A 19,349-nucleotide genomic window follows, 5' to 3' on the forward strand; every position below is an offset into this window, starting at 1 on the left:
AGAGGCCACACACCATAGGTAACCCATGATCAATAACATCACTTCTGTTGCTATTAAACTGATCATATCTGGTTCACATGGTACCATAACCCATCTTGCTCCACCACTTGGTCTAGTCTCCTGCATCATAAAACTGATTATTTTAAAATTTTAGAAAACCCCTTAAATAAGGACATCTCCATATAAAGGACATATCTCATTTCCCCAATGGTGTCCATCTTAGAGGTGTTCCACTGTATAACTAAACCTTCTTGACTTGAGTGATTTTCAATATACTTTTCTCCATAACAAACTTGCTAGACTGTTAACAGTAGTTGGTCCCAAGTAGAGAAGTTGTAAGGAATCCAGAGAGAATCCTGGATCCTGTGGATCCTTAGACACTATCCTATACTACAAGTTATCTGGTGAAGTCACTAACTGGTCTGGTCTATACTTCAATATTAATATTCTTACTCTCTTGCTATATATACAGTGTAGGGTCTATCCCAGTATTATTAGGGGCATTACAGGTAAGCTAACATTTGTGTATTTGGTCATCAGAGAAGTTCATTTTGCATAATGCAGATTGTCTAATAAAACAGGCGGTACAGTAATAACAGTGTCAAGGAAAAGATTGAGATACTCTATTAGAACAGTCACCTACTCTAATAGAGCAGTCAATGCACAATTTATATGAGCGTATTATTTTGGACATAATGGGGAACAACTGGGCATAATGTGAGCATGATAGGGAGAATTTCTTAAAAGCATAATAGGCTTAGGCTTGCTCTGGGGACTTTACCTGTTCAGCTCCCCTCTCTGTGTTGAGACCCTGGGTGCTTGGGATCATGTGCATGTTCATTAGTGTGGTGGATAGGTTCCCAGGTAATGGAGCAGTCTGGTGATAATAGGGCCACCCAATGATTCAAAAGGTTGCTATTGATGTTCCAACGTGGCAATGCTGCATCAGCAATGGCAACAATTCCATCGATACAGGATTGGGCAGAGCTTGCTTCTCTGCCCATAGTTTGAGCAAGGCAAAGATTTTCTTTTTGTTTATTTGAAATGCTGTATTTGTATTTATGAATAAGATGTTTTTTTTGTGTGTGAAAAAAACTAGGCTCAGTTCTGCTACGCAATCTTCAATTAAAGTATGTTAAGTGTGGAAGTGTATTTTCTGTTAGAGTATTTGAACAGTCCTGTATACCAATAAATTGGCTTTGAACAATTTGCTAATAGTTTAATAATTACCTGAGACACATTGTGGTTCAGAGAATTACTGTATTGTATTTCTCACCACTACAGATTGGAGTATCACTCAACGAGACAGTTACACCGAATGATCTCCTTGACTTGTTGTGGGTGTTTGGCTGTAGTAGAGACAATGTGGTGAGTTGTACCACCTGCTGTTTGCCATGGTGTGTGCGTCAGGATGTGACTCCTGAAAGTATTGTAAACTTTTAAAACAGAGAGCTCTGTGATGGTGAAAATTCTTATATCACACTTCTTTACTGTTGTGTACAACTATTTGTGTAAAGTTTTTATTGTGTCAGCATCCTTAATGGAAACTTGATGTATACATCTTTGTAGAGTGACTTAGTTAGTTCACAGTATCTGAAAATTAATGAAAACTGTCCTTGTACTGATAGTCAGTTTGCAATATCCTCTAGGGGTAACCTATACCTCAGATTTCAGTGTTCAGAAGTATCCCTATAAATGACTGCCTGTATTACAAGTAAGGTCATGTTACAATAGTATTTAAACTACCAGCAAGAGCTCATAATAACTCTTGCTACCACATTTAGTGTATGTGGTTTGTGTTGAGTGAACCACTCTATGATTTGTATCAACATATTTATAGAATGTTATTTGTGATTGGCATTAATTAGAGTTGTTTACTATTGTAGGAGTCACTGGAGAGAGGTGATCTTGACGGTGTTCAACAAGGTAGCTTTATGGGTACCTCACTGGAACGCAGTTCATCGTACCTCACCCATCCTGTCTTTAATAGGTTAGTGTGTGTGCGTGCATGCGTACTATCAGTATATATCGTGTATTGTATTGTTTTAAGACATCGCCGTATCGATACAAAGTCAAACTGTATCGATATATCACGTTTCGTGATATATCAACACATCGTGGCTTGTTAACATGGCTGACAATCAAATTATTGTATATTGTGGTTAAACTGAATAGTATGTAATGCTTCTCAAAGAAAAATTAGCTCACTTAAATCCCTTACATAGACCATTGTTTAGACTCCATTATGTATCGTGCAATATATCACTGTATCGTGATACACCAGAGGCAATATACAATATGTCTACACACTGTATTGTTGCAACTCTAGTGTGTACGTACTGTATATTTGTTTTCTGGGCCTTGCTGTTTTCTGATGTGAACTTTTCAGATATCACAAGTTTCCTCTAAAGACAGCAGTTTGAAATACCTCAAGTGGAGCTGTGCAGCTTAAGACCCTTCTGTAGTGTCCTTAGTATAGAGGGATCCCCTTTTTAGTAGGGCTGAGCGATACTGCCATTTTAGTATCACGATCGATACTAAAGCCACTATTCACGATACTGAATAGTTCACGATACTTACAAATAAGTCAAATCATAGCTGGTGCCATATAATGTATTGTTCAGCATTCCTGCAGGAAGTCCTTATAGGTGATAGCAAACTAGCCACTATCATCCTTGTTTACAGTAACAGTTATTGTAACACATGCTTTGAGGTTGTTATGGTGTTCACACCTCTCTGCAGGGGAAACTAGATGGGTGGACTTTAAGGATTCTTAGCCAACTACTGCATAACAAATGAATTTTTAAATGACAGTAATGTACAGGCATGGTATCACGATAGTTAATAACAAGATATCGCGATAACGATACTTTCAAAATATCACGATGTATCGCTAAAATGGTAGTATCGCCCAGCCCTACTTTTTAGGGGACACAAAAGGAATCATCATTGAACAAATGTCTGAATATAAAAGTGTGAACATTTCAGGGTGTCCTATTTGATGGCTGGGTCAACTGATTTGTGACAAATGGTAGTTAATTTCACAGCTCCATTCTCATTGACTGCACATTCTAGTACTTTCTGTTGCCATGGTAATATGTATTACATCACTGCTGTCATAGTTACCACTCTGAGACCAACCTGTTACGGTACATGAAGAAGTTGGAGAACAAGGACCTGTCTCTGTGTCATTCTATGATTCCATTGGTTAGTTTCATGTATGTAATCATTAACTCACAGTTACCATAACAACACAATGTACAGGGATCATGTACAATGAAGCTCAACCCCACAGCCGGACTACAACCACTATCATGGCCGGAGTTTGCTAACATTCATCCTTTTGTACCAGTGGAGCAGACACCCGGCTATCAGGAACTTCTTGAGGAGTTAGAACGTGACCTGTGTGAGATTACTGGTTACAATAAGATCAGTTTCCAACCAAACAGGTACAGACAATTTGCTTGTTCTAATATTGGAGTAGTGTAATGTGGAAGCTTTCACATGAAATAGACTTTCGCAGTTTTACAAGCTTAGCAAATCATAAGAGTTTTACACATGATGGAGTGAATAGTCAATTATCCGGACTAATCTGGGGGAGGATGTTCGTATAACTCTTTAGTATGTGAAATCAACTCACGGAAACAATTACTCTAATAGAACAGTCACAATAGTGTGTTTGCTGCTGTGTTGTATAGCAGACCGTGCCAATCTACCGTCCTAGTATCGGATTAGTGCTGATCTGAATGATTTGGGCTATATCAGTAGGAACCAATATTGTGGATACTAATCTTTCTAATGACCATGTCTTCAACCATACTAGTCTATCACTTGTGATCTGAAACCAAACTTGTTTGCATAGTTCTGTTTTTAAGATAAATGCCATTGGGTAAAAGAATGCATGCTGCGTAAATAATTTTACACATGTTTTACTTCAGTAAACAATGAAGAAAGACCTTGAATTGGAATATCTAATATACCAATAGATTCACCTCTTCATGGAGAGTAATTTTGATTTGTTTCTGTACCATGGAGCAAATGCGAGTTATATGTGTTTGTTTACATTGAGGTAAAATGTAACCTTATTATTTGGGCCAAAAACTATACTTTGATTAAACAAACGTCTGTAATTTTCCCTCATATATGCACTGTACAAATTGATTGTTTTGCTCTTCTTGTTCTCTATCACTATAACTCCAAAACCACTTACCAGATAAAGCTGTGTATTATAGAACAATGCAAGAAGCCATAAAACTACACATGCAAATTTGTTTTAATTGGAATAGTGAACTAACCTAAACTGTAGACTATAGCAATGTAGTGCTGGACAACATGTAATGGTATGACACAGGAAAGTCTTTATGGAAGCATATGTATTGTAATATTTGTGATTGCCTTATTGTGCAGCAACAAGCCTTTCTTGTGTGTTTTTCTTTCTCTATAAGTTTTGTAAGTTGATTAGTATGACCTATCACATTGTAGTGTTGTGTGTGTGTGTTACTGCCATTCCTCCTACAGTGGAGCTCAAGGTGAATTTGCTGGCCTGTGTACCATAAGAGCTTACCTGGAGAGCAAAGGGGAACATCATCGAACGGTATGTATATCACCAGCCATCATATTGTCTACTGTACTGATCATATTACATGGTAGTACTGTTTAGTAGGGATGCCCTCCTCCCCAAATAATATTGTCCCCCAATCATAGAAATATTAATGAAAGTACTTTTATTGGTATAAATTTAGCATTAAGACTTACAAAAAAGAATGTTGTTGTTTACCTATCTGCCTGCGTGTCTGACCCGGTGATGGATACCCCCCAGAAATACATTACCCAAGTTCCTCTTGGCATTGTGACAAGTGTTGTGCCTGCCTTTACCTTTTATCTCCAATCTTCCAAGCCGTTGTCTTCTTTTCCTCATCGTCTTCTTTATGCAAGGAAACTATGTCAAGGTATTAATTGTAGTGACACTTTCTAGAGACATGTATTCAGGTCACATTTGGAAATGGCTACTTGAGGCAGTTGACCTTATTACACAGTGATCTCAGGTCTCATGTTCATAGCACATAATTACACAGGTGGATGGTTCTACAACAATATTACTGCTCTTGCTGACTGTATCAAAGCCAGTATATGACTGATAATTTTCACTATGTGTGCATGTTACCCATACATTGCTTGTTTGTTATCCCCTCAGGTGTGCCTCATCCCTGACAGTGCTCATGGCACCAATGCTGCCAGTGCACACATGGCTGGCTTTAAGCCAATATCACTGAAGACTAACCATCAGGGAGGAGTTGACATGGAAGTCTGGAAAGAGAAGGTGAGTACGGCGGAAGTATTTTCTGATGTTAATAGACGGATGACTGCTTTAGATGGGTGGATTACAACGGGTAACTTTTAGATGGGTATAATGTACTGTATTTACTGTAAAATTTACATTTGAAGAAGAAAAGTGGCCTTTAATAACAGGTAGCTGCTAGGACAGGTTTCACTGTATGAGAGACTTGTTGGATCAAACATATGCTACTCAGCAGGATACCGTACAATTATCAATTCTTTATAATAGTTAAACTACAGTATATACCTCTTTTAGTGCTGTATAATTTCACAACAACTACAATGCTATGGATTTTGAGACACATCAATATAATGCTGCAATACTGTGGCCAACTGCAACAACTACAGTGCATATATAAATGGTGTGTGTTCTTCTCCTGTATAGTTGGAGTACCACAACAAGAACATTGCTTGTATCATTTTGACCTACCCATCTACCAGTGGTGTATTTGAAGATGGAGTAAAGTGAGCAGTTGTGTGTGTAGGTGACTGCTGTAGTGGTGGTATGACCATGGATACTTTGCTATAACCAAAGAATTTGCAGCCAATTTACTACAACAATATAGAGGTTAATAGTATAGAGGTTTTCCTCTTTCAGAGATAAAAATGTAGGAGCCAGACCCAAATTTTTTGTCCTTATTATGGAGGTGTTTGTGTCCTTAATTTGAAAGGTTTGTTAAGAGATGTTTCACTGCATATACTGTGTATTAGAGCGGCGTAGCCCACAAAATTAGCCAAATTGTGCACTTTTTCATAAAAACACGAAACTTTCCACATGAATAGTATTCCTCATGACATGTATTGTTTGATATAGTGCCATCGCAGATTTGACCTTTATGGCCATTTTTGCCCAGGAATCTGATCATTTCTGTCTTTATTTCCCTGAGGCGTTAATTGACATGCTAAAAAAGTAAAGGTCTTGTTGAACAAAACAACTTGGTTTCTTTGAAGTTGATAGGTAGTTCCATTTAGAAGTACTTTTATTAGCTGCAAATTCTCTTTATCTGCCCTTGGGGTGTAAATTACCCATGGGGAGGTAAATTATCTCAAAATTCATGGGTAATATAAATGATCATAACTTTGGAATGAAATCACCTATTAACTTCATAGTTGTTTTGTTCAACAAGATCTTTATTTTGGTACCATGTTTTAATGAGTTGATTAATGCCTCAGGGAGATAAAGACAGAAATGATCAAATTTCTGGCCAAAAATGGCCATAAAGGTCACCAAAGGTCAAATCTGCGATGACACTATATCAAAAAAAATTACATCATGAGGAGTACTACTAATGTGGAAAGTTTCATGCTTTTATGAAAAAGTGTACAATTTTTGTGTTGTGCTGCTATACTATATGGTTCAGATAATTGGTACTTGTCCCAATACAAATGAGGTTCCATTGACCATTATCCCATAATAGAGAGATCTGTTCCATGGTACATGATTGTGGGGGCCAGGTCTACCTCGATGGTGCTAACATGAATGCTCAAGTTGGTCTGTGCCGGCTGGGAGATTATGGTGGTGATGTGTCCCATCTCAACCTTCACAAGACTTTTTGTATACCTCATGGAGGTGGTGGACCCGGAATGGGACCGATTGGAGTGTAAGTTAATTTGCCACCTTGTTTACTGTGTTTTGATTGGCTGGTTTATAGTAAATCTCATTTGGTGCCATTCCTACCTGATCATCCTGTGATAAAGTATAGAGGTAACACTAGCCAATCATTTGGTACCGTGAGCTCCGCCCCCTGGGGTTCTGCAGCCATCCTGCCAATATCGTGGGCCTATATTAAGATGATGGGAGCTGATGGGTTAAGAAGAGCTTCTGAGGTGAGTACGTACGTATGTGAGTGTGTGGACAAGCATCATCCGTTGGATGGCTTCCTTCCAGGTTCCAGTAATCATTGCTTTACTGCTAAATAGGCTAGTTTTCTCTCCTTGTCTAATGAGGAACATACATTTGTCACATTATGAAGTACAGGAAAATATACGGCAAAGCCATAATTCTGCAGTGTAAATGATGTATACAATAAGCCATAGGATAGCAGCTGATTTATGATCAGACAATATCTGATTACCATAATGGCATGAATTGACTGTCAATTTTTTCTACGTTTGTTTGTTTGTTTCTGCCACATCTTTTGGTAATGTGTTAACTCTTCAGAAACACGTCACCACTGTAGTGTCTGTTGCTGCTGTAGTAGCCTGTGAGCTATGTATGGTTGAGATGTTCTAATGATTTCATGACACGCTATGTAGGTTGTAGACATGATGAGAGTTTTGCTAGCATAAAATTACACATGAACAATAGCACAGCTACTAATTGGGTAACTACACATTGCTTGCCAGACGCTGATTGACAATAACTATTTAACTAGTAGACTGCCACTTATTTAAAGTGGTTGCAAACCAGGTATACAGTAAACCATTCCTTATCTTGTTTTGTGTACTCTTTGCAAGTGAAATGACATATCTTACATGTATGGTGAATATAGCATGACCAGAGTGTTAACAACATTTGTTGCTTCAGGTCATAATTATGTAGCTAGGTCACTTTATTATATATGTGACTATCTCAGCAAAACCTTGCCTGGTTTGCACGAGCAGACAGATCCCAATGCTACAAACGGAAGTTATGGTTGCAAACGTGACTTATTTCCGGGTTGATTTTCTTGCTATTCCTATTTTACTGTCTAGTGCTATAACTGCTAGGCTGAAACTTTGGTGATCCATTCAAAAAGAAATTTGGAAGTTGTGCAAACAAAAACAAGAGTTCCTAGTAAATACACATATGCTACAGCAACTCGACTATTGAAATGATGGCACTTTTAAAATTTACAGAATGTGTTGTCAATGCGCAGCTCTAATTACTGCTATATACAAATTAGTGCTAATAAGGTGTTAAATATTTGGATGATTTTATCATGATAATTATAAATCAGTCGTATCACATAATAACACCTCTGGTATAATCCGACACTTGTGGTGCTAAAAATTGTGTCAGATTATTAGTGTTGGATCAGACCAGTATGGCAGTTATTGGGAAAACCCTTGTGGCCCTCTTTTTTGTGTGTATTGATATCGGATCAGTACCACAAGGTGAAAAGCAACAGATATACTAGTTCCTATAGAAATGCAAGCTTGTGTGTGTGTGTGTGCTTATCACTGTTAATGTCCTGGATTACAAAAGAGTAGAGAGAGAGGTTAGCATATATGTGTTAGGTGTGAGTTATGAGGAACATACAAAATCACTTACTCCATATACGGACGGACAGACAGACAGACTATACATAGCCATTAATGATCTAGTGTTAACCAATTAGTCAGGAATGTACCCCAATGTATCTGATTATATGGAGTGGCTGTTAACTGATATTGGAGCCAATGGTAAGGTAGTATAGTCTAGGAGTGATTGTACACCTTGTGAGTTAGCAGCTGATGAGTGAAGCTATACCAGAGATAATTTGTTGTAACTGATTACATGAGGCACAAAGTCTCTAGCTGTAGACAGGTGTGTGTATGGTCAGAGGAACTAATTCTCCACCATTATCCCAATCTTATGATCAATCAGGCAAACACAATGCACATGCGTACATGCACACACACACACACACTACACTTGCACACGTTACACATACACACACACGTTGCACACACGCACAGATGCACACGTTACACACACAAACGCACACATTACACGCACGCGACACACACACATTTACCGTGCACTACTCAGGTGCTATGAGTCACCGAAGGCAAATCCTCCTGGGGCAGGACTAGAATTAGAAGGCTGTACCATATCTCACAGGTCAAGCACCCAAAGTTCCACAATAGAAATTTTCCAAAAATTTTTGCTATCTTCACAGTATTTACTGTAAATCGACAATAGCTGTGCAGGACTGTGAGTACGCCACTGCAACAATATTGACCTTGGAACTTTTGTACTGTACGTAACTGCAAGGCTGTCACGTTCATTAGCACATGTGCCCCAACCCACAAGTGTTGTTCCTGTAATTTCTTGTCCTTTTTTGGAATAAATATAATCACACACAGCTGTGAAAGTTTCCCACTTGTCAACAGACCACAAATGTTTTCCTCCTCAAGAGTTCTACATTCTTTGATACTATAATATTTTTGTAATTTAGAACTGCATTTCCCAATTCACTATTATTAGTAAAAGGTTCTGGGTATACATGAACCCTAGCTACTAACATCTTGTCATGTCACCATTCGTCTTGTATGCCTACACTAGCATTTTGGTGATCAAGGTCTCTTGATGTTTCAATTGGGGAGCCTTAAGTGTTGAACACAACTGTGGCTAGTATATCAGTTTACCAATCTTACATCTCACCAGGATATGTTGTACTCTGCACTTTGCACACACCTCCAAACCACCATAGGACAAAGGAGATTGTAAAACTCAACCACATGAATGTCACTTAGGCCAGAACCATAAATGTCACTTAGGCCGGAACTTAGCATAGCAGAGAGTTGACTGTATATCAACAGGTAGAGGGGCTGCTTTGTTAGATGACCTTTATGAGTTAGTTGTTTAGGATAGCCTGGGAATTCCCCTATTGCATTCTTTACTACAATCCCCCCCTTAAAATGAAAATGATCCCTGCATCCATGTTGTACTGTCAGAGAATACACTTGGGATCATAGTCACTTTGAGATGGAGGATATTTGGGGAGGTTGTCCTTTAAAGAAATTAATAGATGATCTCATAGACAAACAAAGAGTTCATAAATGAGCAAAAATTGTGTCACGATAATAAAAATCATGAATCATATCATATTATTGTACTACACAATATGGTGTACCTGATGTGATTCAGTGTCCTCCAATGCCTACACAATAATAACCAATTAGCTAATGAATATGTGTCCAGTTAAACCTGATCTTTTATGACCATGATTGAGAAAGTAGTTATTATCTTCTGTTTTGGGCAAGTGGGGTGGAGTTTCCATCTGCTCTTGTGGCCAGCACTAGAACCCTTCTGGCCGGCACTAGAACCCTTCTGATTCTCAGACCATGTGGAAGTGTGAGGTGTCCTGATTTAATGTGTTACTATGGACAAGTCTCCACTAACAAGGTGCCCTTTTGACATGGCTCCACTGTACACATCCATTAACTTCTGATCACCAGATGTGAAGGTTACTAATGGAACACTAAACACAGCTACTTCAGCACAACTTGTTGATGCTGCAGTAACAGCTCAACATATTCCAGATGTTCTAATCATGTTATTGAGGTGGCCAGGGTGGGAACTGATCCCATCAGTGATAACTGGATTACTGAGGTGGATTGATTGTGGGACTTCTTTTGTGACACTATTGTATCCCAGTTGTAAGCACGTGCTCACCATTGAGCCACATGTGCTAAGATAAAAGAAGGCATCCTGAAATGTGGACACTTTGAAAATCAGGACACTTCTTCATGGTCTCGTTTGTATTAGTGTACACACATTTAAACCCCTGAAATCAGGACACCTCACTAATAAGGACACCTTGATAATCAGGACACTTGTCTATGATCCCATTTGTATTAGTGTACACACCCCTGAAATTAGGACACCTCACTAATAAGGACGGACACCTTGATAATCAGGTAACAAAGATGATCCCAAGGTATCCAGTGGTTCCTCTATAGATGGTGGCCCAGTTGTAAGCACTTACCAGTAATACTAGTAGATCACATTTCCTTAGTACATAAGGTTTAACTGCATACAGTGATTACTTGTTCTTATTCACCTCATGTACAGGTTGCCATCCTCAATGCTAACTACATGGTGAATAAGTTAAAGGGTCACTACAGTTTCGTCTTCACTGGCGAACATGGTAAGTGTTGAGCAGTATCTGGAGGTCTCTAATAATGTAACGGAGTGTACCAGACCGTGCTGAAGTGTCCTTATTAGTGTGTACGTGTGTGCTAATATACAAATGGAACTGTGGGCAGTATGTCAACATGTTCACATACCCTTTGTGTAGACCCAACAAACATCACAGCCTGAGCTCAACATGACAGACTGCTAGTACAACTTGTTGGCTACCATTCCCTATATAGCACAGTGGCTGAGTGTGGGGGTGGATTGAGGGTAGTTTGTATTGTTATGTAAACTTTACATAAGCTACTTATTGCTGGTACTCCACTCAGCAGTTGTGAACAGCTATAAAGTATTCATGAGGCCTAACTGCATGCTGTCCACCTTGTCCATATGACCCTATGACCATTGTGTGTGTGTGTGTGGGTGCGTGTGTATGGTAGTGGAGAGGAGGAGGGGGCATGCTAGTCTCATGTGCCAGACGGTTTATTTGCCGCCCCCACACAAACTGTTTGGCACGTGAGACTAGGAGAGTGCGTGTGTGTAATGTGTGTGCGTGCATGTATATCAAGGTGTCCTCACTAATAAGGACACCTTGATAATCAGGACACTTGTCCATGGTCCCATTTGTATTAGTGTACACACATTTAGACCCCTGAAATCAGGACACCTCACTGATAAGGTCACTCCCTAAGCATGATGTCTGGTATAGGAGTGGTCACAGTGTTATTCATTAGTTTGTTCCTACTATGAAGTACATTATGATGTATGTAGTGAAATATTTCGTTGTCACTGGTTTAGGATTCAATGCACATGAGTTCATCTTGGATATTTCTCCATTTGAGAGCAGGGCTGGTGTTGAAGCAGTGGATGTGGCGAAGAGACTACAAGATTATGGTGAGGTGTTCATTAACCAGCTCATTAATGTATAGAAGTAGCAGCTGGACTGAGAAGCCGTATATACCCACCAGAGGTGGGGCCTGCACTACTTCTCCCACTAACTTTACCAGCTCTCCCTGGCTTGCTATCTTATATACTGGCTGACATGAATATCACTAGATTATCATATGTGTATGTGTGTAGTGTACTGTAGTGTTGTATGTACATACATGTTGTACAGTAACGTAGCATTTTTGTGTCGATCTGCATGTGTAATGTAGTGTTTGTGAATAGTAGACAACACAGCCAAGTGGTTAGAGGACCAGCCTGGTTATGGTGTGTGTATAATACAATGTCCGTCATCCTCTCCCGTCCATACAGGGTTCCATGCCCCCACGATGTCATGGCCAGTTAAGGGAGGTCTAATGGTGGAGCCGACAGAAAGCGAGAGCAAACAAGAGCTAGACAGATACTGTGATGCTCTCATCAGTGAGTAGTTGTTGTGTGTGTGTGTGTGCTATAATTAATAAGTGTTGATTGACTGTTATTGGAACAATTATGAATGTGATTGTGTGTGGGATGTGGTGACTGTCTTCCCTTCATCCTGCAGGGATTAGAGAAGAGATCAAGGAGATTGAAGATGGCAAGTATAGTAGAGACACCAATGTGTTGAAGGTGTGTGTTTGTGTCTTGTGTAGTTTGTATAAATTTGTACAGTATTCTCTCAATGGGACCAAAATAATTGCATTGTTGAGGTCTCTTAGTTATGTGGGACCTACAAGTGGCCACTATAATGAAGTGGTCTTATTAAAGAGATGGCCACTGTAGTACATACACTGTGTGTGTGTGATTCAAGCACACACTTGTTAGTTGGCTGGTTAGTGCAAGCTCCAACTAATGCTATTAAATGGTAACCTGACACCTGATTGTTATTATAGCTGATTAGCCTGGTGGCCTGAGGTGGACACGCCTGCGGAATATTTCTGTATGTGTGTGACAAGTAGCAGTAGCTAGCATGTCACATGTGTTGTGTGTGGTGTGGAACTATTTCTGTATGTGTGTGTCCTCCACTGTAGAATGCACCACACCCCTTATTGAGCGTGACCGCAAACGAGTGGAACTTTCCTTACTCCAGAGAGAAGGCCGCCTTTCCTGCTGTAAGTCATTTCTTACTAAAGGAGATTTGTTATTTTAATTTATACTAACAGTTGAGCTAAACAAGTCCACCACATTTATAAACTGTTATAATTATTCTTTACAGAGTTGGTTGACTACTGACAACAAATTCTGGCCATGCAGTGCTCGAGCAAATGATCTGGAAGGAGACAGGAATGTTATTGCTACACTGTACGACAAGGAAAAGTCAAAGAAATGAACTGTCACAAGACTGCTACTACTAATCACGCATTCACTCATGCTGCACTCTAATTTTAATATATTAATTGTAAAAATTATAGTATAAATTATTTTAACACTACAAAAAAAAACTGCATTACAAAGTGAAAAAGTAATAATAATTATAATACCATTTAAATCTGCTATAAAATAAGTAATAACATTATAGTACAAAATGACCTCACAGGTGCACTCTCTATCACTTAATAAGTTAACTTTCAGTCTTTAGTATTTTAGAGATGGTAAAGTCCCCAGAACTACCTTTAGGATCAATGTTAGTTGGAGCCATCATACCTTGTGCTACTGATGGGTCATGGAACTGAGGTTGCCCCATTAAATAGAACGTTGCTCGTTGGTCGGGAGGTGGAAAGATAAACCCATTGTTGTACTGGTCAAGTGGGATAAGGTGACCTCCATGATGTAAAGGTATCATGGTGGACGCTGGTGGATGTTCAAAGTTCTTAGAGTCACCATGATCCAGTGGTACTGAGTTGCCTCTGGCACTGGCATCTGGTAGGTTGGGTCGGACTGTTGGAATAGTTGGAGTGTTGGGAGGATAATGAGTAGGGCTACTCATTGGAATAACCAGAGAAGTATTTGTAGAAGCCGCTACAGTTGCAGGATGGAATACCGGGTGTCCAGCAGTCATCGATCGAGCAGAATGGGACATATAATCCGGCCTGGGAGCTCGCAGTATTGCATGATCTTTGTCATAAGGATTGTATCTTGCAGGACCATATGGCATGTGAGCTGCAAGTCCTGCAGGCATTCCAGGGTGTTTGGAAGATACCAGTGCCTCATGGTTGATGCCAACATAACAATCTCCAGGTATTCCCTGCCCTGGGGCTACCGTCATGTTTGGTATGAAGACATTAGCTGGAGGAGCTGAGACAGCTGTGGTTGCTGATGGGTTGGTTGTCTGCATCTGATGGATAAAACGATATCGACGTCGCAAGAAACTTCCGTTACGGAACATATCTGCACTCGCTGGATGCAAAGCCCAATAGTTGCCTTTGCCAGTTGATCCACACTCCCTTGGGATCTTAACAAAACAGTCATTCAAGCTGAGATTGTGGCGTATCGAATTCTGCCACTTTGGCCACCTCTCATGATAGTAGGGGAACCTCTCAATAATGTAGTCACATATCTCACCCAGGGTCAACATCTTGTTTGGTGACTGAGAAATTGCCATAGCAATCAGAGCTATATAAGAATAGGGTGGTTTGGTATGCTTCTCTCTATCTTTGCTGTCTCCATTAGTCTTTTTGCTCCCATCATCCATTAGCCCTGGCTCGCCGCTGCAACTCGGGTCAGGTGCTCCGTCCATCTTCGGCGGAGCCATTCCTGCGGAGGACTTCATTGCAGGTGGCTCAGAGCCATTAGGGTAAGGCCCGCCTCCTGCATACGGGGGGTACTGGTCACCTCGCATCATCTTGCCGCCTGCAGAAGGAATACAAAACAATTACATAATGTTTTCACTGCAAACTCTTCGAACGATTAACTTGTAATAACTGTTATTACTATTGCTAAAACAATTTGGCGGCCAAACCTATACTTGCTATCTTTCCCGTACACAATCTAGGTCGCTTTAGAGATGAACAATGGAACGTTAAAACGTGCAAACTTCACAAGGTTAAGTATTCGTTGTACCCCCTAAAAATCTTTTTTAGTCAGTACAGCAAGTTGCAGAAGGTCGCAAGCAAGTCGTGTAGCATTGTAACTCGATCTCTTTACAGCAGTCTATGCCGAGAACCTACAAGTTGAGAGCGTTGATTAACAAGCTAGCAAGCTATTAACACGCACACTACGCCATGCAGTTTGCTCGCTCTACCAACATATAGCAAACAACACGTACAACAAACGCTCACCAAATAACTAGTCTTAACTGCAACTAACAAGATACGCTCCTTCTTCCTCGTTCAGCGAAACTGGGCACCGCCTCTTAATGGTGCGTGGGTGTACCGCAATGGTAATGGTCCGCAAATATTAGATTATGCAGTAGGTTTACACAACGTGTAAATATCATTCATATCAACAATACAAACACATTATTAATAATCCTATCTTCTCAAGTCTATCACTCTGAGAGTCATGGCTTCATCAAGCTGTACATGTTTGCAGTCCTGCAATAGAAAAGTCATCACTGACATTAGAATGATTAACAACACTGACAATAGTTTAAGGGACTGTGTAAACTGTTGCTCTTATGCATGTAAACACACTTATTGTTGTTAATCAAATTCACCATACAAAGCAATCTCACCACAGTTGAGACTGGGTAATGTCTACCTGATGTGTGTGACTGTTGTGTGTGTGTGTGTGTGTGTGTGCATGCAAACCAGTCCAGGGCAATGAGGTCATCCTTCCCACACAGAGCAACATCACTGTACCATTTAAACAAAGCAATTCTGACCTCAAACAAAGGAGGATGCTTGGAGTGGGGATGGAATCCAGTTTGCTGGCAGTTACTGATCACATCAAGTCCATGACTGGTCAGGCAGTAATATCCAACCCTACAGACCACACACACACAGACAATAGAAAGGTCACGCCACAGGAAACAATACCATTACAGTGCTACACACTTGACCACAATGAAGAGTTCGGTCAGTAAAAAGAATTAGTAGCTAATACAGCCATAATTTATTATAATCAGATAATATAGTAATAATTTCATGGTATTAAGTGTGCAAATTGACTTGTGTTTTTTGGTTACGAAGAGAACATGTTGCCATAGCAATCATTATATATATGTAATGTGTACCGTGGGACCATATGTGTGTGTGTGTGTGTGTAGTGTGTGTGTGTGTGTGTGTGTGTGTGGTGTGTGTGTGTAGTGTGTGTGTGTGTGTGTGTGTGTGTGTGTGTGTGTGTGTGTGTGTGTGTGTGTGTGTGTGTGTGTGTGTAGTGTGTGTATGTGTAGTGTTTTTTTTGTATAATAACATGTTGGTCAGTACTGCCTCACAGTACTCCTGGGCTGGCTAGGAGCCAGGTAATGCTGAAGATGATCATGACGTTGGATTACAGTGTGTCAAGCCGATATGTATAGTAACCCCAAATTTGGTGTTTATAACGTAACCACACGGGATCATCACTTGTGAATAGCATGGTACCTCACTTCTAAGGGGTCCATAGCTAAATTCACTACAGGCATTTGGTATTGAGTAAATTCTGCACTTCATGCTAGTAGCCCACACACACCACACGTATGTCCATCACCACATATCATAACAGAGTTAATAGTATAGGTGAAGACTGGATGAGTACAGGTGACTAACTTGTGAACATCAACATTAACAAATCTAAAATGTCACTAGCCAAAGCAACTGTATAGCAGTGTTTGTTGTTACTAGAGTAAGCATGATTTTAAGCATTTGTAACACATGTACACAACAACAGATAACATGTTATATAAAGCCACCAGCCGATCCCAAGACCCACTAAAATTAAAGAAATATGTGTAGAACACATCCACTGATGTTCATGATTATTCCTTTGTATTTCAGCTAGACAGTGGACAATTCCAAGGTGCAAGAGTATTGGCTGGCATTAGGGCTCTGCAATATATTATCTACAGGTACAGAACCAAAAATACTATCTGTATTGAATGGTGTTACTATAATATTGCCTAGCTGGCACACAGCTCTAGAAATCCAAGCAACCTAAGTAGCCTAGTAGCTCTGTGGTGCAAATGTGTAGTGTATAAATATGGCTTATTGTTTTGTCCTGATCAAGATCAAGGTGTCGTAATCAAGGTGTCCTGGTCAAGGTGTCAACACACATTGGGCTGAAACAGATAGCAATTTTACTATCTGAGTGTCCTGAACAAAACTTTTCCAGATATCCTACAGACAGTGACATCATCACTCGCTATAAAAACGTAGTATTGTATCGTGAACATGTTTATAGAATATAAGTTTGTAGTAATGTTAAAAGTGGAAGTTAGAACGTGAGTTGTGTAGAGTAATTTTAAACGCTGCTTTAGGTAGATATCAATAAAAATTAGGCGCTGATTGAAAGCTTTTCTCATGTGTAATTTAATGGAGCAGTGAACCCCACTGGTTTGATATTAGTACACACAGGTATTGCATCATCATGTGATGAAGAGCTAACCACTGGCAATTGTAGTCAAGGTGTTACATAATTCCGTAAAGCTAGATTCAGCGTCAGTGTAAAGTCAAAATATGCAAAATTTTGATACAGTGAAACCTGTTATTCCAGTCATCATAGGGACAAAATTTTCTGACCTCATTGAGGAGGCACATCTGGGGATTTTTATAATGGCTAGTTTAGATGGGTGACCTCTTTATGCAGTGACCTAATCAGACAGGTTTCACTGTAGCGCTAAACGTGTGTCATACGTTTCAAATTACTACCAGATAGTAAAGTATTATCCGGATAACACAGATATACCTGTTTCTGCCCTACTACACATACAGAAGGTACAAACTACATTACATAAATTATGACAGACACGGCAACCTACTGACTGTATTTCGGAGCAACAACAATGGCAATGGCTTCATCTAGCATTACTTGATAAGAGAATTGCATGTGTAGGTCAATACTGGACAGGAAGCTCGTCTGTGATGGATGGGTCTAGTGGAGCAAGATAATAAGATTAACAACGTGACAAATTGTAGAACTAATCTTTCCCACTGGACAATGACTAGTAGTGAATTGATGTAGAGAATAACTGTGAGATTACATGTGTGGGAATAGTGTGACTGTACCATACGCACACACGCTACACATCTTCTGCTTGTCTGGAGACCATCATCTCTGTCCCAACCCTCAATGGAAGGTACACACTCACCCAACCAGGGGACGCTCAATAGTCTATTTTACAAGCTATTTAAATTTAGGCCAGGTAAGATTACCCCCAGGAGGGTGGATAATTGTAGGGAACTGAGACAGAGACTTGGTCCACCTTAGTGTATGTTTGATGTAAAGCCCTCTTGTTGGCTTGCAAGACCAATGCAAGGGAGTCCCCTGACCTTGGCTGGCAGTGTGGACACACACACACACACACACACACACACACACACACACACACACGCACACGCACACACAAGCAAAGCCTTCAGCTATCATGCCTACCCAAGTGAAATACTAGGTACTACTAAGGCGCAATGAGTCAGCACAGGCAAATCCTCCTGGGGCAGTACCTCACAGAAGACTTGTCTCCATTATACAACTGGGTAGACTGGAGCAACGTGAGTGAAATTTCTTGCTCAATAAAACAACAACATCAGTGACTGGGTGATCAAACCCTTGTGATTACATTACCCAGGGGGTTATGTCCTGCCACTTGCCTGTGACTACACATGTGTATACATACATACACAGTTACACACAAACCTCAGACACAGGTATAATTCAAACAGTAATACAAAAAAAATTATGAAATTTTCTTGGTATTAAGAGATCAGGGGCTAATTGTCCACTTAACCTCTAACATCACTCACTAATACAATCAACACATAACAATTAACGCTATGACAGTTACACACCATGACATCATCAGTTAGACACTATGATGTCATACATGTATCCAGCCCAGTGAGATGAGGTCATATTCCTCCAGCACTTCTAGGATTTTTTCTTCATTGAGAGTCACACAGCTGTCTGGGGTGCCTTCTTGTTGGGGAATAATCAGGTGGGTAATGTGTAATACGTTCTTTGACTATATTAGGAGAAAACAACGTTGAATGCAACTGAAGTATCTCACCACTTGTATTAGACATTGCAACTAATATTTGTCCTTACAAGGAGCCAGTAGCTACTATATATTCGGGAAGGGCTACTATTTAGTGAGGGCATTCAGGGAGGGCTACTATTCAGGGAGGGCTACTATTCAGGGGATTTATGGTAGTAAACTAATAGAAAACAGAAACAACAGAGGAAGCAGTTAATG

At 40.0% G+C, this 19,349-nt stretch overlaps 2 protein-coding genes across 2 annotated transcripts in view; one reads left to right on the plus strand and one right to left on the minus strand.

Moving 5' to 3' along the window:
- Positions 1-13,544, plus strand: part of LOC136256444 (glycine dehydrogenase (decarboxylating), mitochondrial-like) — a 27,898-nt gene extending 14,354 nt beyond the window's left edge. Inside the window, exons 13-27 of the mRNA XM_066049400.1 lie at positions 1,285-1,368; positions 1,887-1,990; positions 3,123-3,207; positions 3,265-3,449; positions 4,519-4,594; positions 5,195-5,320; positions 5,723-5,802; positions 6,756-6,938; positions 6,990-7,164; positions 11,099-11,174; positions 11,960-12,055; positions 12,419-12,526; positions 12,648-12,712; positions 13,114-13,194; positions 13,299-13,544. Coding sequence (XP_065905472.1) covers positions 1,285-1,368; positions 1,887-1,990; positions 3,123-3,207; positions 3,265-3,449; positions 4,519-4,594; positions 5,195-5,320; positions 5,723-5,802; positions 6,756-6,938; positions 6,990-7,164; positions 11,099-11,174; positions 11,960-12,055; positions 12,419-12,526; positions 12,648-12,712; positions 13,114-13,194; positions 13,299-13,412 — 1,638 coding nt within the window. The 3' untranslated portion in view covers positions 13,413-13,544. The remainder of the gene's footprint in view (positions 1-1,284; positions 1,369-1,886; positions 1,991-3,122; positions 3,208-3,264; positions 3,450-4,518; positions 4,595-5,194; positions 5,321-5,722; positions 5,803-6,755; positions 6,939-6,989; positions 7,165-11,098; positions 11,175-11,959; positions 12,056-12,418; positions 12,527-12,647; positions 12,713-13,113; positions 13,195-13,298) is intronic.
- The window catches only part of LOC136256489 (uncharacterized), an 18,740-nt gene continuing 12,846 nt past the window's right edge, over positions 13,456-19,349 (minus strand). The window contains exons 7-12 of the mRNA XM_066049463.1: positions 18,981-19,118; positions 17,919-18,031; positions 15,846-15,945; positions 15,514-15,555; positions 15,167-15,185; positions 13,456-14,872 (exon numbers count right to left, since the gene is read on the minus strand). Of these exons, the coding sequence (XP_065905535.1) occupies positions 13,644-14,872; positions 15,167-15,185; positions 15,514-15,555; positions 15,846-15,945; positions 17,919-18,031; positions 18,981-19,118 (1,641 nt within the window). The 3' untranslated portion in view covers positions 13,456-13,643. The remainder of the gene's footprint in view (positions 14,873-15,166; positions 15,186-15,513; positions 15,556-15,845; positions 15,946-17,918; positions 18,032-18,980; positions 19,119-19,349) is intronic.

This window comes from Dysidea avara, chromosome 5, assembly GCF_963678975.1.
Source record: "Dysidea avara chromosome 5, odDysAvar1.4, whole genome shotgun sequence".
Taxonomy (NCBI): domain Eukaryota; kingdom Metazoa; phylum Porifera; class Demospongiae; order Dictyoceratida; family Dysideidae; genus Dysidea; species Dysidea avara.